The 23,125-nt window shown below is 39.8% G+C and overlaps 1 protein-coding gene across 1 annotated transcript; it reads right to left on the bottom strand.

Annotated features, from left to right (window-relative positions):
• Positions 1-222: 222 nt before the first annotated feature.
• Positions 223-21,833, bottom strand: LOC124043778 (integrin beta-2-like). The gene is made up of 16 exons (XM_046362731.1): positions 21,721-21,833; positions 16,715-16,760; positions 16,374-16,471; positions 15,105-15,309; positions 14,393-14,563; positions 13,908-14,149; positions 11,795-11,953; positions 11,476-11,571; positions 11,145-11,234; positions 10,757-10,891; positions 5,239-5,432; positions 4,671-4,903; positions 4,224-4,443; positions 3,691-3,902; positions 3,251-3,417; positions 223-1,389 (listed from the first exon to the last, which is right to left on the bottom strand). Exons 2-16 carry the CDS (start codon positions 16,755-16,757, stop codon positions 1,324-1,326), a joined length of 2,331 nt encoding a protein of 776 aa, XP_046218687.1. The 5' UTR covers positions 16,758-16,760; positions 21,721-21,833; the 3' UTR covers positions 223-1,323.
• Positions 21,834-23,125: the final 1,292 nt, after the last annotated feature.

Below are 23,125 nucleotides of genomic sequence, written 5' to 3'. Positions count from 1 at the left end.
AAGTCAGGTATTTTCCTGACATCAAGCTTTGCATAATAGGAAGATGAGATAGAAGATTTGTTGATAATATGAATTTGAATATTATTAAAATGTAGGGGGGAAAAGGAAGGGAAGCGCTGCTAGTGTACACAATAGTAGATCTTTGTAGATGCTCTGTCGTTGTGATGACTGCAGAGTGCATCACATTCTCTTTCTCTGAATCATGAGCTGGAGTCCATCAAATCAAGAGAGAGAGCTTTATTTGTAATGAAAAATATCAGTGATCATTTGCTGCTTTACACAATATTTCCTCATAGGATATGTAGAGTCTTGGTACATTGTAGATTTGTAAATAAAAGCTACAAAAATAATTGCTGTAAGTAATATCATTGAGTTACATAATACATTATTTGAAACTTTAGGATCATTTGGATATAAAGCGTGAATTATCCTAATATAGGTACCATTAACTTGCATTGGATTTGTGACACAAATGCTAAAAAGTTAGCATTTAAAACAGTGGCAAGGTAAACAAAACCAAATAATGGGTTGCTGTCATACCTGGTCCGTAAACTGCTTACAGGGTAAGAAAATCTTTAATAAATGATCCCCAAATAGCAGGAACAGCACCATTTAGTGGTCAGGATGTAGGACCCAACAACTTCAATGACTAATTCCTCTGAACAGGGGAAAAAAACATCACTCAATTCACTGAGAATACATTACATTGGATGAAGGAACAAAATTAATAGCCACATGTCCATACCTCTTGTCGAACATAGAGAACTGACACTATATATTCCTTGTTGGGGTGGGATTGGCGTGGTGGTGGTGGTGGTGGTGGTGGGGGGGGGGGTCTGTGGATGGCTTTTGACCACTTCTTTTGATTCCTCATATCTTAACCATTGTTATCAAAAGTTTGGTCCAAATCGGATGTTAGGTACTATAATTGTTGAATATTATATGAATCCTATAAATTAAAATGGACAATGTTTGTGCAATAAATTAGCTTAATTTCTCAGAGATCAAATATTGTTCCAACAAAATAATGTTGCAGGAATGCTAACGTTAACAGCAACCATTTCAGAATAATCTGAGAGGGTGGTTGTCAAAAACCTCTTACTTGGTCTTTTTTTTAGGTGGAAGGACCCTGTAGCAACATTGCAGCAGTTTTTTTCCAATCAGTGCATGATCATTCTTGAATTCAGTCTTGGAACACATAAAACATTACTATTTGTAAACCAACTTATAAATGGTAGAGAAAAAAAAGCACATTAAAACAGAAACAATAAATGTACATGCATTTGAATCCAACTTGATTGTCTGGGATGACTGATGTTGATCTTATTCTCCAGTGAAGGTAGGGTTAGCCACGGTGGTGGTCGCGTTCATGAATAGTGGATTGTCTCCCTATTGAGAAAGATAGTAAATTACGTATGATGAAAAATCAGTAATGTATGGAACTCAGATATCTGGAGTGATAAATGCGGTGTCTTGTTTTAAATAGCTGCTGTCTTTGTCAGCCATACATTTATAGTAAATCACAACATTGGCATGGATTTCGACTTACGCACAGTTACTGATCAAATCTTGCAAAAGCGCTTTATAAACAAGTCTCCTCGGGTTCTGGAGACCACTGCTGTGCAGCTCTATCTATTCTCAAAGGGCCCGATCCCAATTAAGAACGTATTCCTTTCCTCCTAGCACTTCTCAGTATTTGGTATTCAGATTTACCGTATTTAGTCGAGTAACGCGCTCAGCAGGTGTGGCTACTTTGCGCACTCTGAATACATTTAATTCAACCAATGAAACCATCCCGCTTGCGGCCAACATATTTCCTCGTGGAGTTTTCATTCAATGGGGTTTTCAGGACTTTTGTCTTAAGCCATCCCTTTAAATATGATGCACCTTTAATTAGAATTTTGTCGACAGACAAAATAGAATATAGAATATATTCAATAGAATAGAATATATTCAATAGAATATATTGCGAGAACGGGTTCAGAATATAAGGGGCAATGAAAGAAAGCCATCTATGCATATTCGTCTCCGTTTCAGCACCAACTGGTGGATTAAAAAAAGGCTAATCTTGTAGATTATTTAGGCATATTTTGGGTTAGAAAAGTATGTATGAATCCTTGAAAAAATACTGTACAGAAAATACAGTGGTTTGATTTCTTCTGAAAGTTACCATATTCGAGTTCAATCCATTAAATATTGGAATGTGAAAAAAGTACAATAGGGGTTAAACAATAATCCTATAAATCTACCATAATTCTCACTGAGTTTCATAATAATTCAAATAGGTTACGTGTCCTAAATGATTACACAACGTTAGCCTAAAATGATCCACTAATGCTAGCGACCCTCAAGAACAATTTACAAGGACATGAGAGGGGAAAGGAAGGTAAACGGAATGGAATGGAATGATGCAAAATTAAATGTATGTGGGTATTACTGACAGCGGCTACCGATAGTGGCTAATATTTAACATGGTACAAATTGTAAAATAAAATGGAGAAAGGCCTGGGCATATAAGGGTGCACATTTAGTTTGTCATAGCACTACACAGCTGATTCAAATAATCAAGTAATCACCAAGCATTGCACATTTTGGGGTCCCCACTACCGAGTTTGGAAACACTGGCATACATCAATTCGTCAGGTTCGACCCTACATAAGCTTAGCTTTGGAGACCTAAGCTTAGCTAAGCTTAGGTCTCCAAATTTCATGCACACATATTATAAGGGTACACAATCGGATGTCTGATCGGCACTGCTATTTATATCCCATTTCACTGTGCAGTACATGTCATGTTCATATGATTTTCAGTTTGCTTCCATATGGCTGGTTTCCCATTAGTGTCCAGGGATCATAAGGACAAATAATCTTTAAAAAATTGCTATGCGTATTTACAATCCCCCTTCTCCAAATGGATTACTAATTGACATAGCTCTTATCAATAGACCTTACCAAGTTGTAGATTACAGTGCATGGAGAATGGTGCTATTTCTATCAGAAAAAAAAACAAGTAAATGCTTTTTCCATTTGGAACTGGTAGGTTCGCTAGATCTTATTCATTAGGGAACTAATTCAAGGTCACATATTCATTTATTCAAGCTCCACTTCAAACTAATAGTGGGTGAATATAGTATGTTATTCTCATGCTTAAGTTCTTTGTCAGAATACGCATAGAGAGAAAAGCACATAAAAAGGGAATAATGAATCTGGGCCAAAGTGATGATTTCTATGAAGTAGCAAATGTCACTCACCGGCGACCACTTTCCTTTCTTCTGCTCATTCTCAAACCTGCGGAACTCCTTCACGTCTCTCATGTAGAGGATGGCTTTGATGATGAGCAGGATCAGTAAGCCGATCAGGGCCACGCCCGCAATGGAGCCTCCAATGATGGCGTAGATGTTTGGCAACTCCGGACATTCTAAAACAATTATGACAGACATTAACAACCATACCATTTTTAGGCAGTCCTAGAGGCTATAGCATGTTAGTTTTACTGTGAAAACATTTGGTAGCAAACATCTCTCGGACACTGTTTTTCAGATGCTTTCAATGTGACTTGGAGGCTTTATCTTGATGCCCATCAAACAACGTGGTCAGTCAATTAAAACCCCAGCAAACATGATCTGTTTTCTGTGGGCTAGGAAGGTAACATGGGCATACTTTTTAGTTGCACAAGACATACGTCTCTTACCTCTGGTCTTTAGTATCTGGGCGGAGTAGTTGTCCTCTCCATCCAACTGTTTAATGATAAAGAACACCCGGCAGTTCTCCGTATCCCTCACGTCACAAGGCTTACCAGGTGGCAATGTCTCCACCATCTCAAATGTATTAATACTCTTACAGGTCTGGGAGCAGTTCTTGCTGAACGGGCCTGTCTGAAAGCCCAGACACTCGATGCACTTCCTGAAAAAAATAGAAGAACGAGGTAGAGAGTGGAAAACTTCCTTGCTCAACATTTTGTCTTCTCCCTTTAAGGACTTCAACACATGCTTTGGTTCCAAAACCCTTCGCGTTGAGTAAGATGGCAACAAGCAGAAATGATATTTTTAAGTGCTACATTCTATTCTACCAGTCATCCTTTACGGTCAATGGTAACCGTCTTTGTTTGTCCTAGGGTTGTGGATGCAATTTAACATGTACACGATGGATCCAACAACATTACCTAAAGGGGCCGGTGAATACAGTGGTTGAGTGATTGAAAAAGGTGGGCCCAGGCCGTCTTACCCCTTGGTTATACAGGGAGTCTGGCAGGCGGGACAGGTCAGACAGTAGGGCCGCTGGTAGCCCTCGGTACACTTGCACTGGTTACACTGGCATGTGCCCCTGCCGCTGCACACGCTCCCGCTTGGTGTGCGACACTGCTCGTCCGACTTCTTGCATTGGCAGGCGGTGCCTTCGTACTCGGGGTTGCATTCGCAAATTTTACAACGGCATTTCCCGTTCCCTTCAACACAGAGACGTGATTTGACGTCAGAATTGTTTTAATACTTCATGTGTGTACCCTCAGTCGTAATGAGACTGTCATTAACAGATGGCAGGTGTTCTTTCTATTGTTATACAGTACATGTACTGTATATATATTTCCATCTATGTTTCCAATGTTTCTGTAAAAATCTATTAATCTATTTTTTTAAATGTATTGATATTTTCATATATCCTATCAGACTGCACCTCCACACAGTTTGTTCTGAAACTTCTCGCAGCTCTCGTTTTCACACTCGCAGTGCGTGCCGTAGTAGGTGCTGCCGCCTTGTTGGGCATAGCACTGGCAAATGCCACACACACAGTCCCCTCGTCCTTCGCACTCCGTGCCGTTGTCCTTCCGGCATGCCGCCCTCAGAGAGCTCTCGTCCTTCTCCCCGATGGCGCACTCGCACTTCTGACCCACGAAGCCGGCATTGCAACTGCACAGAGTTGGGAGGAAAAAGCCTACTGTACTGATTGCCTGTGAAGACTTTACATTTACCACCCCCCAAAATTGTGGCGTCTTTTTGTTCCCCCTGAGTACAGAGAATAGAAATACAGTATAGAAAATAGAATGAAATAGATGGTTCATAACAATCCATGTTTCTCAGTTTCTTTGTTTTTCAGGTGACTCAATGCACTTCTAGGGGGATGAAGGGGAAATCATGCATCATATATTGGATTCAATATTGACTATATCAACATAAGTTGGAATATATTGGGGAAACAAAAGCACATGCTATTTGTTGTATATCCCAGCCAATGCCCGCCTTACCTGCACATGCCACAGTTGACTTTGCCCTTCCCGTCGCAGTCCTTGTGATTCTCCTCCTTGGGGTCATCACATTCACACTCGCAGCGAGTCGACAAGCTCACCTTCAGCTTGTCTTTTATGCCCAATGGGCCAATCAGAAAAGACCTCTCCCTGTCTATACATTCATCTGCCGTCACTGTTACGTTGAAAGACACCTGAGAGGAAATCAGGAGACGCAATGAGTACATTTGTGGTATGTGTTTGGATAATGTTTTTTAAATATTTATTATAATTTAACTAAATGGATCTAAAATAGTGTATAAGAGTGTAAATAAATATTGTGTAAGATCATACAAAATACTTATTTGTTATTTGTTGGTCTGATGTGATTAAGAAGTAGCATCCAGATACTGCAATTGATGAATTTATGAAATTGCTTCTTCCAATTATTGATAAACATGCACCTGTTAAGAAACTGACTGTTGGAACTGTTAAGGCTCCGTGGATTGATGAGGAATTGAAAAACTGTATGGTTGAAAGAGACGGGGCAAAAGGAGTGGCTAATAAGTCTGGCTGCACATCCGACTGGCTGACTTACTGCAAATTGAGGAATATGTGAATAAACTCAACAAAAATAAGAAGAAACTGTATTATAAAGCCAAGATCAATGATATGAAGAATGATGGAAAAAACTTTGAAATACTTCAAATTAAATTATGGGCAGAAAAACAGAAAAACAAATTCAATTCCATCTTTCATCGAATCAGATGGCTTATTCACCAATTATTTTAACGATTACTTCATTACATGTAGCAAATTGTGCAAACTTAGGCAGGAAATGCCAACAACGAACAGTGAGCCATTGTATTCATGCATAAAAAAAGAAAAGCATCGCAACTATGAAAGAAAAGTATTGCAAGTTTCAATTTGGTAAAGTTAGTGTGGGAGAGGTGAAAAATGATTGTTATCGATCAACAATGACAAACCTCCTGGCATTGACAATAATATATGCCATTTAGCAGACGCTTTTATCCAAAGCGACTTACAGTCATGTGTGCATACATTCTACGTATGGGTGGTCCCGGGGATCGAACCCACTACCCTGGCGTTACAAGCGCCATGCTCTACCAACATTGACAACTTAGATGGAAAGCTACAGAGGATGGTAGCTGACTCTATAGCCACTCATATCTGTCATATCATTCATGTGAGCCTACAGGAAAGTCTTTGTCCTCAGGCCTGGAGGGAAGCCAAAGTAATTTCGCTACCCAAGAGTCGTAAAGCAGACCTCAGTTTGCCACCAGCTCTGAGCAAACTGGAAAGAATTGTGTTTGACCAAATACAATGCTATTTCTCTGTAAACAAATTAACAACAGACTTTCAGCATGCTTATAGTGAAGGGCATTCAACATGTATTGCACTTACACAAATGACTGATGATTGGTTGAAAGAAATTGACAATAAGATAGATTAGATATCCCTCTAGTGGTGTGGGGGCTGTGCTTTGGCAAAGTGGGTGGGGTTATATCCTTCCTGTTTGGCCCTGTCCGGGGGTGTCCTCGGATGGGGCCACTTCTGACCCCTCCTGTCTCAGCCTCCAGTATTTATGATGCAGTAGTTTATGTGTCGGGGGGCTAGGGTCAGTTTGTTGTATTTGGAGTACTTCTCCTGTCGTATTCGGTGTCCTGTGTGAATTTAAGTGTGCTCTCTCTAATTATCTCTTTCTCTCTTTCTTTATCTCTCTCGGAGGACCTGAGCCCTAGGACCATGCCTCAGGACTACCTGACATGATGACTCTTTGCTGTCCCCAGTCCACCTGGCCGTGCTGCTGCTCCAGTTTCAACTGTTCTGCCTTATTATTATTGGACCATGCTGGTCATTTATGAACATTTGAACATCTTGGCCATGTTCTGAACAAGGGCACTGCGTTCATCCACCTCTGGCCTGCTCGCCTCCCTACCACTGAGGAAGTACAGTTCCCGCTCAGCCCAGTCAAAACTGTTCGCTGCTCTGGCCCCCCAATGGTGGAACAAACTCCCTCACGACGCCAGGACAGCGGAGTCAATCACCACCTTCCGGAGACACCTGAAACCCCACCTCTTTAAGGAATACCTAGGATAGGATAAGTAATCCTTCTCACCCCCCCCTTTAAGATTTAGATGCACTATTGTAAAGTGACTGTTCCACTGGATGTCATAAGGTGAATGCACCAATTTGTAAGTCGCTCTGGATAAGAGCGTCTGCTAAATGACTTAAATGTAAATGTAAATGTTATAATCTCCACCCGGCACAGCCAGAAGAGGATTGGCCACCCCACATAGCCTGGTTCCTCTCTAGGTTTCCTCCTAGGTTTTTGCCTTTCTAGGGAGTTTTTCCTAGCCACCGTGCTTCTACACCTGCATTGCTTGCTGTTTGGGGTTTTAGGCTGGGTTTCTGTAGAGCACTTTGAGATATCAGCTGATGTACGAAGGGCTATATAAATACATTTGATTTGGTTTTGATTTGATTGTGTGAGCTGTACTGTTAGATTTCAGTGCAGCCTTTGATAATATTGTTGTTGAAAAAACATACAGTACCAGTCAAAAGTTTGGACACACCTACTCATTCAAGGGTTTTTCTTTATTTTTACTATTTTATTTTACATTGTAGAATAATAATGAAGGCATCAAAATGATGAATTAACACACACCGAATCATGTAGTAACCAAAAATGTTAAATAAAAAAAAAATGTATTTTATATATGAGATTCTTCAAAGTAGCCAACCTTGGCCTTGATGACAGCTTTGCACACTCTTGGCATTCTCTCAACCAGCTTCATGAGGTAGTCACCTGGAATGAATTGCAAATAACAGGTGTGCCTTGTTAAATGTTAATTTCTTTCCTTCTTAATGCCTATGAGCCAAACAATTGTATTGTGACAAGGTAGTTGTGGTATACAGAATATCACCCTATTTGATAAAAGTCCATATTATGGCAAGAAGAATATATTAAGCAAAGAGAAACAACAGTCCATCATTACTTCAGTCAATCCGTAAAATTTCCAGAACTTTGAAAGTTTCTTCAAGTGCAGTCGCAAAACCATCAAGCGCTATGATGAAACTGGCTCTCACGAGGACCGCCACAGGAAAGGCGGTCCCTCTGCTGCAGAGGACAAGTTCATTAGAGTTAGAAATTGGAGCCCAAATAAATGCTTCACAGAGTTCGAGTAACAGACACATCTCAACATCAACTATTCACAGTAGACTGTGTGAATCAGACCTTCATTGTCGAATTGCTTCAAAGAAGTCACTACTAAAGGACACCAATAATAAGAAGAGACTTGCTTGGGCCAAGAAAAACGAGCAGTGGACATTAGACCTGTGGAAATCTGTCCTTTGTTCTGATGAGTCCAAATGTGAGATTTGTGGGTCCAACTGCCATCTTTGTGAGACACAGCGTAGGTGAACGCATGATCTCGGCATGTGTGGTTCCCACTATGAAGCATGGAGGAGGAGGTGTGATGGTGTGGGGGTTCTATACGGGTGACACTGTCTGTGATTTATTTAGTATTCAAGACAAACTTAACCAGCATGGCTACCACAGCATTCTGCAGCGATACGCCATCCCATCTGGTTTGCGCTAAGTGGGACTACTATATAATTTGTTTTTCAACACGACAAGGATCCAACACACTTCCAGGCTGTGTAAGGGCTATTTGACCAAGAAGGAGAGTGATGGAGTGCTGCATCAGATGACCTGGCCTCCACAATCATCCGACGTCAACCCAATTGCGATGGTTTGGGATGAGTTGGATCGCACCGCAGAGTGAAGGAAAAGCAGCCAACAAATGCTCAGCATATGTGGGAACTCTTTCAAGACTGTTGGAAAAGCATTCCAGGTGGAGCTGGTTAAGAGAATGCCAAGAGTGTGCAAAGCTGAATCAAGACAAAGGTTAGCTACTTTGAGCTAAGAATCGAAAATCTAAAATATATTTGGTTTGTTTAACACTTTTCAGGTCACTACATGATTCCATATGTGTTATTTCATAGTTGTGATATCTTCATTATTATTCTACAATGTACAAAATAGTAGAAATAAAGAAAAATCCTTCAATGAGTAGCTGTGTCTAAATTTTGACTGGTACTTCATGTGTTATGGCTTTTTAACCTCTGCCATATTGTGGATTCAAAGCTATCTACAGTATCTAATATAATTCAACGGGTTTTCTTTAATGAAATCTTCTCTAATGTCAAACATGTAAAGTGTGGTGTACCACAGGGCAGCTTTCTAGACCCTCTACTCTTTTATGTGTTTACCAATGAACTGCCACATGCATTAAACAAAGCATGTGTGTCCATGTATGCTGAGGATTCAACCATAAACGCATCAGCAACCACAGATAATGAAGTCACCAGTAATAAACTGGTCCTGGACATCTCTTAAACGAAGAGCATTGTTTGTGGTACAAATCATTCTCTAAGTTCTACACCTCACCTGAAACTGGTAACGAATGGGGTGGCTGTTGAACAAGTTGAGGAGACTAAATTACTTAGTGTTACCTTAGATTGTAATCTGTCATGGTCAAAACATAAAGATTCAGTGGTTGTAAAGATCTGGAGAGGTCTGTCAGTAATAAAGAGATGCTCTGCTTTTTTTTTTTACACCACACTCCAAAAAGCAAGTCCTGCAGTCTCTAGTTTTGTCTTATCTTGATTATTGTCCAGTCGCGTGGTCGAGTGCGGCAAGGAAAGACGTAGTTAAGCTGCAGCTGGCCCAGAACAGAGCGGCACGTCTTGCTTTTCATTGTAATCATAGGGCTGATATAATTACTATGCATACTGTACCAGTCTTTCTTCCCTATGAGTTGAGAAGAGACTGATTGCATCACTTCCTTTTTATAAGAAACATTAGTATGTTGAAAATCTATCTTTTGTTGCATAGTCAACTTACACACAGCTCTGATAAAAATACTTACTCCACAAAGAGATGCCACCAAGGGTCTTTTCACAGTCCCCAAATCCAGAACAAATTCAAGAAAGCGTACAGTGTTATATAGAGCCATTATTGCATGGAACTCCGGTCCACCTCAGATTGCTCAAATGAACAGCAAACCTGGTTTCAAAAAACAGATAACGCAACACCTCGCGGCACAATGCCTCTCCCCTATTTGACCTAGATAGTTTGTGTGTGTGTATTGATATGTAGGCTACGTATGCTTTAATTTTTTTTATGTAGTTCTGTCCTTGAGCTGTTCTTGTCTATTAATGTTCTGTATTATGTCATGTTTCATGTTTTGTGTGGACCCCAGGAAGAGTAGCTGATGCTTTTGGGGGTCCTAATAAAATTCCAAATACCAAATTATAACACTTTATAATAAATGTCACTAATTAGCCATTATATTAATTATATTGCTTACAATTACTATAAATGTACATAAGTGTTTACAAAAAAAAAATACATATTACTGTTTTATCAATAGTTGATGAATACTTCAGTTATTATCAAGTGTTACCATATAATTATTTGGTATGTGATAGTCTTTTACTTCTGAGCTCTTACCAATTCTCCTACTTTGACGTTATCACAGACCCCCTTGTCCCCTGCGGGTCCCCCTCCAGGGCAGAGTGGAGTGTAAGTGACTCTCACATTGTCAGGGAGAGCATCATGAGTCACTGTCACTTTGGAGGAGAGCCTCTGTGTCAGACACAAAACAGTCTCAGAGTTGACACCAATGCTAAATCACCAGAAATAAAACATCCCAAGCAAATCCAAACTGACACATTATTCCTAGAGATACTAGAGGTTTATGATAAAAATCAAGCAAGGTTCTACACATTAAACACATAATTATTGGAGTACCGTCTTTTTTTAAAGAGATTCGTTAAATTAATAAGAAAAGATTGTAAATATCTGAATAAGAATGAAACAAATATTGTAAATGTCTTACATTGTAGGCAGCTTGGATCAATTCAACAACATTTCTGGAGTCCTCTGACAGTACTCCCACCTCAGACTTGGGGATCATTCTACTGAGTTCCTGGAAGATAGTTAGGTGAGACAACAACACATCACAATCGAATCAAGTACATTTCCCCTCAACAGAATATTTTTTGTTGGGGAGGGGGGTCAGGTGTACTGTGAGAGTTATTTAGGATACTCTTCAGTATTATTTGGCAGTATTAATAAGTTACTGCATTACATATGTCGGCGTTTATAACAGTAGAAAAACTGAGGAAGAAAAAAAGAAAGAATGATCGAAATAAAGAGAGTCCACTTACCCTGTATACATTCTCCATGTTCTTTGTCACAGCAAAGATTGGCTGAATGTTGTTCTTCTCTAACTGTGAAGCCACTTGACCAACAGATGGGTAGTCCTACATACAGAGACACTTAACTTGTACAACCTCAAGAATGAAATTGTTTAGGGCCAAAAGGGTTGAAATATACAGGCTTTAGTTCAGTCCAGTTATGCTGTTGCATTCATGACATATTTTTCATATTCTCTTACGGTATTTTTCATATCCAGTACAGTATATCAAAGTCTTGGTGAGGACCAATCATATTGATCTGAATGTGTCCCATGTCACCATCACATACCATGTCATTGCTCTTAGTGTACAGCTGCTTGTCCATGTAACATCTCTCGTCGTTGGGCTCCAGTATGCCAGCCAGCTTGCCATCCCCTGCCATGTGGAACCCATCGTCGGTGGTCAGGACGATTAGCCGAGTGCTGCTATTCCTCCAGCCAATCCTGTCCTGTGGAAAACAATTGGAGGCTTCATGTAAAATGGATGGAAAAGATGCAAGTTTTTTTGAGTCACACTCACAGAGGAAGTGTGAGTCACTTTATCTACTGTTCCCGCATGCAAGCCTCATGCAGTGCTATACTGAGCCTATCATGTGTGAGGGAGTGTTGTGTCTGAAGACAAAAAAAGAGATGGGTGTTTCAGAAGTGAACTACTTCCCCATCTACCTATCTATCTACAGTATGTACAGTGGGGCAAAAAAGTATTTAGTCAGCCACCAATTGTGTAAGTTCTCCCACTTCAAAAGATGAGAGAGGCCTGTAATTTTCATCATAGGTACACTTCAACTATGACAGACAAAATGAGAAACAAAATCCAGAAAATCACATTGTAGGATTTTTTATGAATTTATTTGCAAATTATGGTGGAAAATAAGTATTTGGTCACCTACAAACAAGCAAGATTTCTGGCTCTCACAGACCTGTAACTTCTTCTTTAAGAGGCTCCTCTGTCCTCCACTCGTTACCTGTATTAATGGCACCTGTTTGAAGTTGTTATCAGTATAAAATACACCTGTCCACAACCTCAAACAGTCACACTCCAAACTCCACTATGGCCAAGATCAAAGAGCTGTCAAAGGACACCAGAAACAAAATTGTAGACTTGCACCAGGCTGGGAAGACTGAATCTGCAATAGGTAAGCAGCTTGGTTTGAAGAAATCAACTGGGGGAGCAATTATTAGGAAATGGAAGACATACAAGACCACTGATAATCTCCCTTGATCTGGGGCTCCACGCAAGATCTCACCCCGTGGGGTCAAAATGATCACAAGAAGGGTGAGCAAAAATCCCAGAACCACACGGGGGGACCTAGTGAATGACCTGCAGAGAGCTGGGACCAAAGTAACAAAGCCTACCATCAGTAACACACTATGCCGCCAGGGACTCAAATCCTGCAGTGCCAGACGTGTCCCCCTGCTTAAGCCAGTACATGTCCAGGCCCATCTGAAGTTTGCTAGAGAGCATTTGGATGATCCAGAAGAAGATTGGGAGAATGTCATATGGTCAGATGAAACCAAAATATAACTTTTTGGTAAAAACTCAACTCGTCGTGTTTGGAGGAAAAAGAATGCTGAGTTGCATCCAAAGAACACCATACCTACTGTGAAGCAAGGGGGTGGAAACATCATGCTCTGGGGCTATTTTTCTGCAAAGGGACCAGGACGACTGATCCGTGTAAAGGAAAGAATGAATGGGGCCATGTATCGTGAGATTTTGAGTGAAATCTCCTTCCATCAGCAAGGGCATTGAAGATAAAACGTGGATGGGTCTTTCAGCATGACAATGATCCCAAACACACTGCCCGGGCAACGAAGGAGTGGCTTTGTAAGAAGCATTTCAAGGTCCTGGAGTGGCCTAGCCAGTCTCCAGATCTCAACCCCATAGAAAATCTTTGGAGGGAGTTGAAAGTCTGTGTTGCCCAGCAACAGCCCCAAAACAGAGGAGATCTGCATGGAGGAATGGGCCAAAATACCAGCAACAGTGTGTGAAAACCTTGTGAAGACTTACAGAAAAAGTTTGACCTCTGTCATTGCCAACAAAGGGTATATAACAGAGTATTGAGATAAACTTTTGTTATTGACCAAATACTTTTCCACCATAATTTGCAAATAAATTCATTAAAAATCCTACAATATGATTTTCTGGATTTTTTTTCTCATTTTGTCTGTCATAGTTGAAGTGTACCTATGATGAAAATTACAGGCCTCTCTCATCTTTTTAAGTGGGAGAACTTGCACAATTGGTGGCTGACTAAATACTTTTTTGCCCCACTGTACTTATCTATTATACACAATGCTGCTTCGACAATAGGTTAACCAAACATTATATTGATGTTCAATATCAGTATGTTGATAGAACGTTGGTTCAACCAATTTTGCCCTGTGGGATTAGACTATTCTTACCCCACATACTGCAGCCTGCATGATGGCGTCCAGCGTCCCTTCAGGGGAGTCCAAGTTCCCAGAGATGCGCTGCTTGTCTACCTCCCTATTAAAGTCAGCTTTGTTCTCTGTCATGCTAAGAACATGCCTGTAGCCAAAGGCAGGTTGACAGAACAGCTCCTTTTCTTCACATGGCTTCTTCAGCTTCTCTGGGTTGGTGTTAGTGAAAGGCAGGACAGTCTTGTCTACGAAAGAGCCAAAGCCTGCAGCAAAAGATAAAGGTTATAAAAAATATGATTCATGGACACTCATAGATAGACGAGGAATTGAGGCTGAGACAGACCTTGGTTTAAAAACTATTTGAAATCATTTGAAATACTATAGCTCGGCTGTTGGAATGGAATTAATAGACACGTCCCAAAAGGGTAAATCCCACCAACCTGGCACCCCAAGGTATGCTAAACCAAATGCAAATAGAAGAGTCAAATGATATTTGATGATATCACCTATTCGCCCTTGTTTTGTGATTCCTTGCAGAGCTTTAAATAGCTCGTTTCCCAGAGTCTTGATGCTCCTCAGATCATCCTCCATGGAGTAGGAGAGATCCATCAGGTAGTAGAGATCAACAGGATAGCCCTCCACTCTCCGAAAGTCCAGCTTGAACGTCCGAGGCAGCCCTGAACAAAGCAAAATCGAGGTGAAAACTGAAATCTCAAGCACATAAAAATATGTCAAGTCAAAAGCACATGACGATAATGTGATATGATGAAATTTAGGGTATTTATTTGCTATTTCAATATAATTTCATTCTTTTTGATTACTTAGGGCTACTTTTAATATGTTCCAGCCATAGAGTTGGACAGAGGGCATAAAGCCAAGGTTGGTTGTTTACTGCCACATGCAGTTATGGGATGATTGCTGAGGAATTTAATTAATTGGCTGATCCCTGGTGGTGACCTGGATGTAATTCTGTGATCCTTCCTTAACCCATAGGAAGTCCCACACAGTTGACAACTTCAAAATGCTGAAAGTCTATAATGGCGCTGCCCATGCTAAAACAGGCTTTTAGTCCTTCATCCAACTACGATTTTATCCATTTTTAAAACATGGCAGTCATCTTAGAACCCAGTTTGGGCGGTAATGCAATGTTAGTGGCGAAGAAGAAGGAAATAACGAAGAATAAGAAAAACCCAATTTGGCCATTTTGAGAACACCCACCTGGTCTGAGCTTCAGATTGACCTCCTGAGGACGCAGCTGGATGGGTTCGTCCTTGACAAATGCATTGGTGGACAGGGCGGTGTTCTTAGTCACAGTAAGGGTATTCATGGGGGATATGATGTCGTTTCCCATGCAGCCCCTCTCTTCTAGCTGAGCCCGGGTGTCACAGCGAGCTGCTTCTTGCTCACCTGGCTTGGTGAAGTTCTGGGAATAGGACAAACATAAACTCTGGATTTAAAATAAGTGTGTTTGGATTCATTTTGAATGGTTAGGGCCCTTAGGTATGTCAACCACGTCTGTAGACGCTCTATCAGACTATCAACAAACTATCCTGTAACTCAAAATTATACTTTTTCTTCAGTTGCCCATTCTCTGTAAACGTTGTTACAGTTGACTGCCCTTGTGCACTGTTACACATTTAGATGTAAAATGACTATTATTCAAATGATGGAAATAAAATGGGGTCTTCACAAGCGTATGCTAGCACACCGACCCACATACGGTGGCTTAACACCTTCATGTATATTCTCAGCTCTGTTTGCATACACTGCTTTACATAGAGAGCCAAATGCATAGTGCTAGCACCTAGCAGCGGTGTAAGGTAATTAAGTAAAAATACTTTAATGTATCATTATTTGGTGGCTTTTGTACTTTACTATTCATATTTTTGACAACGTTTGCTTTTATTCACTACATTCCTAAAGAAAATATTGTACTTTTTACTCCATACATTTTCCCTGACACCCAAAAGTGCTCATTACATTTTCAATGCTTAGAAGGATAAGAAAATGGTCCAATTCACACACTTATCAAGAGAACATCTCGAGTCACCCTTACTGCCTCCTATCTGGCGGACTCACTAAAAACAAATTTGTAAATGATGTCTGAGTGCCGGTATACTTAACATAAGGAATTTGAAATAATTTCTACTTTTACTTTTGATACTTAAGTATATTTTACCAACTACATGCACTTTTTTATACTTAAGTATATTTTAAACAAAATACCAAAATACTTTTACTCAAGTAATATTTTACTGGGTGACTTTCACTTTTACTTGAGTCATTTTCTATTAAGGTAATGTATCTTTACTTTTACTCAAGTATGACAATCGGGTACTTTCTCCACCACTGACACCTAGTCTACCCACACAGATTTATACATACATGTGAACTCACAAAGGTGTTAGCATTTGGGCCCACACCTGACTCTCGTTAATTTACTTCTCTAGTTTTAGCACTAGTATCACACATATTTGTGCTCCTCACCAGTTTTTTACACCACGTGCAGTACGCTCCTGATCTGATGCAGTCGCTGCAGGAGTTGATCACTGTTTTGGAACATACTTCCACTTCCTGGGAGATAACTAGGGTAAACACACACACACACACACACACACACACACACACACACACACACACACACACACACACACACACACACACACACACACACACACACACACACACACACACACACACACACACACACACACACACACACACACACACACACACACACACACACACACACACACAGGATGACTCTCATTATGTAATTGTGAGACCTTTCAATATCAAGAGGGGATTTGATGACAGTAAAAACTTACCTCTGCCCATCAGCAGGAGTAGGAGAGACACACACTTATACATTCCCTGGTGACAGAAAGAGGGAACAGCCGTCAGTCCATTGACCTTGACCACGTCGAAGACTATTAAAGGCACACCTTTTAGATATCCAGCGATATATATCTTTTACCATTCAAGTACCAGTAAAAGATGCATGTGCTGTAGATGAACATACACTTTAAGAGCTCTTACACCACTACAATTTGATGCACATTATAAGGCCACTGTACAACGCTCTGTCTGAGCAAAAACAATCTGGGTTGACGTGTTCAACCCTCTCACTTTTAAGGGCAGTTGAACAAAATAAAAACTGAGATGGATCCATTAGAAGTTCAGAGTTAAAGAAATGAAGAAAAAAAAGAGAATGTCAACAATGGCTACCACAGTATCGCCAGGCCTGGAAACTTTCCCAAACATTCACACCCACAGTGCTTGTTGTTAATATACAGTATCTTCAAAACAAAACTCATTGCAGCCAAGATCATAATAAATTGTTCCAAGTGAATGTTTGCTGTGCAAACTTCAAAAAGAGAAAATGTAAAATACATCCACAGGGAAAAGCACACGCAGGACATCAAAGTTAATATGCTTAATATTTTCATTTCTTTAGAGCTTGCACAAAAACGGGTGTCTAGAATTAAAATAATATTTCAAACATTAAAAGTTGGACTTAAGTAACTCTAAATATATGGCTCTGGTATTTATTAGCATTGGTCATAATGATTATGTGTTCGTTCTGTTCTAATTTACAACTGCGACCTGGCCAAGATAAAGCAATGCAGTGTGACACAAACAACAACACAGAGTTACACATGGAATAAACAAACATACAGTCAATAACACAACAGAAATATCTATATACAGTGTGTGCAAATGAGGTAAGATAAGGGAGGTAATGCAATAAACAGCCCATAGTGGCAAAATAATTACAATTTAGCAATTAAACACTGGAGTGACAGATGCAAAGAAGATGAATGTGCAAGTAGAGATACTGGAGTGCAAAGGAGCAAAATAAATAAATAGGTAGTTGGATGGGCTATTTACAGATATTGGTTCCTAACTACCCTGAAAAGTTACATATCGCGGGAGCTATTCTACGCCAATGCAGTACACCACAGGATGTTTTTGTGCTGGTCAAGGGCAGTCAGGTCTGGAGTGAACCAAGGGCTATATCTGTTCCGTGTTCTATTTTTTTTGAATGGGGCATGCTTATTTAAGATGGTGAGGAAAGCACTTTTAAAGAATAACCAGGCATCCTCTACTGATGTAATGATGTCAATATCCTTCCGGGACTCCCGGGCCAGGTCAATTAGAAAGGCCTGTTCACTGAAGTGTTTTAGGGAGCGTTTGACAGTGATGAGGGGTGGTCGTTTGACCGCTGACCCATTACGGACGCAGGCAATGAGGTAGTGATCGCTGAGATCCTGGTTGAAGACAGCAGAGGTGTAATTGAAGGGCAGGTTGGTTAGGATGATATCTATGAGGGTGCCCGTGTTTACGGATTTGGGGGTGTACCTGGTAGGTTCATTGATAATTTGTGTGAGACTGAGGGCATCTAGCTTAGATTGTAGGATGGCCGGGGTGTTAAGCATGTTCCATTTTAGGTCACCTAACAGTACGAGCTCTGACGATAGATGGGGGGCAATCAATTCACATATGGTGTCCAGGGCACAGCTGGGGGCAGAGGGTGGTCTATAGCAAGCAGCAACGGTGGGAGACTTGTTTCTGGAAAGGTGGATTTTTAAAAGTAGAAGCTCAAATTGTTTGGGCACAGACCTGGATAGTATGACAGAACTCTGCAGGCTATCTCTGCAGTAGATTGAAACTCCATCCCAGTCTCAAATCCCAGTCTGAAAGACTGAAACAGGTTTCCCTCAAGAATTTCTCAGTATTTAGCACCATCCATCATTCCTTCATTTCTGATCAGTGTCCCAGTCCCTGCCGATGAAAAACATCCCCACAGCATGATGCTGCCACCACCATGCTTCACTGTGGGGATGAGAGGGGATGAGAGGTGTTGGGTGTTGGCTTTGCACCAGACATAGCGTTTTTCTTGATGGCTTAAAGTGGTCCTGTGGACAGATACTTCAATCTCCGCTGTGAAGCTTTGCAGCTCCTTCAGGGTTATCTTTGGTCTCTTTGTTGCCTCTCTGATTAATGACCTTCTTGCCTGGTCCGTGAGTTTTGGTCGGCGGCGCTCTCTTGCAAGGTTTGTTGTGGTGCCATATTCCTTCCATTTTTTAATTTTAGCCCTTTTTCTCCCCAATTGTGTGGTATCCAATTGTTTAGTAGCTACTATCTTGCCCTTAACCACTGCGCCACGCGGGAGGCCCCCTTTCTTTCCATTTTTTAATAATGGATTTAATTGTGCTTTGTTTTTGATTCTTCATGTTTTACTTATACTTAAATGTAGGAATATCCAAATTGGATGTTGGGTACTACATGTATTGAATGTTATCTGAATCCTATAAATGAAAATGGCTAATTTGGCTAATTTTCTAATTTTGCTTCTGGGTTATATTTGCTTATTAAATTAGCTTAATTTCTCAGAGATCAAATTATATTTCAACAAAATAATGTTTCAGGAATGCTAATCATATATGTTACTAACTAACAGAAATGATTTTAGAACAATCTGAGACGGTGGGTGTTGAAATCCTCTTTCCTTTGCTTTTTAAGTTGGAACGACCCATACTCTTGTGAAATATCTCACTTCTCAAATGGTTAACTAGCAGTACCTAAGCAATTCACTCCTCTCCTTATAAGGCATGAGCAATCATGATCTTTTCTTGCCTCACTATCCTTTAGTAAGTGGTGAGCAATCCCCCACAAATATGTGTCAACTAAATGGGTTAATATTAGAAACATTAAATGCTCCACTTTAGGCTATAGAGAAACGGCTGTGAGCTTTCGTTTGTGATAATATTGGATAGCTACTGTCATTTTATGATAATTTACATTATTTCTAGTTCATCGAGTCTTTTTATCATTGCTTAGGAGTTTTTTCTGTTCCTCCAAACATGGCATTAGAGTTACAATGTTAGTTCCTCTTGTAAATCTTTATTTGTATATGTATTGATAAATCAACGAAATGATCTCATATGACAGTTAAACAGTGGGTAGGTCTTTCTAAAAAAATAATGGGCCAAAGTGTGACATTGGCATAAACATTTCAAAAAAATCAAATGATTATCTGTTTTTATAATGATAAAGTGACCATAAACCAGGTTCCCATTTTAATAGAAGGATTTGTATGGAAAGCCAAGTTGAAGCCAGCATTACCTGTTGTCTTCTTCATAATAACCGCACGACACCCTTCAATTGAAGAGACGGGAAACAAATGAAAGTGGCCACATCTCTCACAAAAAACGTATCAAAAAGGAAATCTTGGCTAATTATGAGGGAGCGGGAGCTAATAAATTGGCTACAACGTTTCAAGCACCAAATTGAGGAAATGTCTGGTTTACAAGGTAGGCCTATTCCAGTACTTACATTTCTGAGCTCCAAATTCAAGTTAAAGTAGACTTCTTCAAGCCCCTTGTATTGTTTAAAATTGCAGGTGTAACATGGAAAAATTAATATATTTGTCATGTTATTTCATTACCAGATCATATTGTGAATTAGCCCTCTAGGCTATGTATTTTGTTGTCATTATATCCAGAATAATTAATAGGAATCAATCAGAGGCATAAAAAAACACATGAAAACAACAGCTGTTTGTCACTTGACTGTCATTTGGGAAATTCCTTCATATTAGATGATGATATGTGAAAATATCCAGGCGTAACAAATCAGCTAGGCACCAAATGCGCATTCAATACGTATTACGCATAATTATTGAAGAACCACGTTAATAGTATGGATGGATGTACGTTTGAAGTATCTTTCATTTAGAGGCATTTGATTTTGCAATTGCATTTATTATTTTGAATTAGTGTGCCTTTGAAAACTGTTTTCACCCTGTCATATAAGAAGACACCAAATGTTACATAGTTACACTGCATTCCTGAGATCGCTATACCAAAAACATCTAGATCCAGGATTATTACATGGTTCAAGTTCAATGTCTAATTTAACTGATTAATGGTTAATATATGATATAAGGACAACTTACAATGCAAGGACAGAAACGGAATACAAAGGGAAGGAAAGGAAGCCCTGCTAAGGTACACAGGTGCTCTTTGACAAAGGCCATGCCGCTGAAACACGGCAGACTTTTAACATTTTGTTTCCATTGAACATGCCATACAAATAAAGGCATTTTAAGTAATTATATGAAGAGTGCCTTGGTCCTCCTCTCTATTTGATGACAGAAAAGTAATGTTTATGTCACACGATTTTGGACAAATCCATCACCTCACCAACCATGATAATCAACTCGTGAATTTGATTGAATATAGCCATAATTCCCCCCTATATCTCAATGTAATGACATTTCAAAAAATTGGCAGATTTTATAGAAAGAACCAAATATGTGCTGTAGTATATAGAATAATCACATGGCTCAAGTGTGATGGTTATCTCTTTTACACCCCACAGAGCTTTCTTCCTCTCCAGATGTCTTCCTTTAGTAGGTTCCTGTCTTTCTAGGGAGTTTTTTCTAGCCACAGTGTGTCTACATCTGCATTGTTTGCTGTTTGGGGTTTTAGGCTGGGTTTCTGTAAAGCACTTTGTAACATCTGCTGAGGTCAAAAGGACTTTAAAAATACATTTGATTGATATATTTTATATAAATCCTTATAGTCAGGTAATTGTAAATCCTGAACCTAAATCTTTGATCTGATATGCCACAAAATTACGTTATTTTTTACTTTGATCAAATCTACTTTAACACATTAAATACTATTATCTGTATGCTTTTCCTAAAGATAGAATGTCCCATAAGTTACATTTTGTAATCAGTTATTAATTACGCTTACTGTGTCCAGTAACCTTACATGAATCAACAAACATACATCTCAAATACAGCAGTAAGGATGCTACTCACAAAGGTTAAGGTGCTGCAGCTCCTACGTAACCCTCAACTCACTGTCATGGGTGTCTTCTCTATGCAGCTGACTGACTGCTTGAGGTGAATGTCAGTTAGCTTGTGAAACACAACCACCCACATGACAGGAAGGCTATGGAGGGAAATAGTATGAACAAAGAGGAAATGTACAAAACACTATTAAAGAACCCCTGCTCTTTCCATAGACTGACGAGGTGAATCCAGGTGAAAGCTACAATCCCTTACTGATGCCACTTGTTAAATCCACTGCAACTCAAAATTAGGAAGGTGTTCTAAATATTTTGTACACACAGTGTACAATATAATTAAGCAATAAGGCCCGAGGGGGTGTGGTATATGGCCAATATACCACTGCTATGGGCTGTTCTATGACACAGTCCTTAGCCGTGCAGTAAAAATAAATGTTTTGCCATACCCATGGTGTATGGTCTGATATACCACGGCTTTCAGCCAATCAGCATTCAGGGCCCGAACCACCCATTTTCTAATATTCATAATAATAGATCATATTTGGTATAAACCATCTCAGGCATGTGTGTAATAGGGATGTAGAATTATGACTTTGTGACCTTCCTCTTTGAGTGAGCTATAGAACAACTGGAAGGTATGTTTGTTTAGTAGTCCTTGTGCATAGAGTTGTATGGTTTGTTTAACTTTGCGATCAATGGTTTGTTTGGCTTACATTTTTAAGTGAAAAAGTGAGTCTCAGCATAATTTTGCATATGTGAAATTTCCTGATACTTTCCATCATAACAAGAGAAGCTGAACATGACACAACTTCTGTCAAAGTATATTTACATTTGACATTTTGTCATTTAGCAGATTCTCTTATCCAAAGTCCAGTTAGTGTATTCATTTTAAGGTAGCTAGGTAAGACATCCACAAATTACAGTCATAGTGGATGTAAACTGAAATGCTAGAGTACATGATTCTGAAAGAAGAAGTTAAAGTGTGGCAACAAGGCTATTTGGATGTTATTGTGTCATACTGTGGGTAGAACTGACTTTTGTGACATTAGTTTGTAAATACATTCGTTTTAGTTCATTGATTAATTTACCATTATCATAAGATAACCTGGAGGTTGAGGCCTAGAGAAGACATATTCTCAAACTGCAATACACCAGAGTATTATGAGAAGTAAGGTCAAAGGGGGCATTCTGGGATTCAAACAACAACAAAGCAGACACCCGGCAACGTTTTGGTGAACAGCTGAGGGGTGGGGCTCAATAAACGTAACCACTCTCAAATTCATAGACAGAGCTATGGATGTAAGGACTGACCATCCAAGAGATCAAAATGACAGTTTTGACCATGTTTTGAAGTTATACAGTCTTTGTTTACAATTGGATGGTTTTACAAACAATGGAGTAAAAACAAGCCTATC

Source organism: Oncorhynchus gorbuscha, linkage group LG09 (genome assembly GCF_021184085.1).
Source record: "Oncorhynchus gorbuscha isolate QuinsamMale2020 ecotype Even-year linkage group LG09, OgorEven_v1.0, whole genome shotgun sequence".
Classification (NCBI taxonomy): domain Eukaryota; kingdom Metazoa; phylum Chordata; class Actinopteri; order Salmoniformes; family Salmonidae; genus Oncorhynchus; species Oncorhynchus gorbuscha.
Note: the sequence above shows the minus strand (reverse complement) of the source record. Positions and strands in the feature narration are given on the sequence as shown.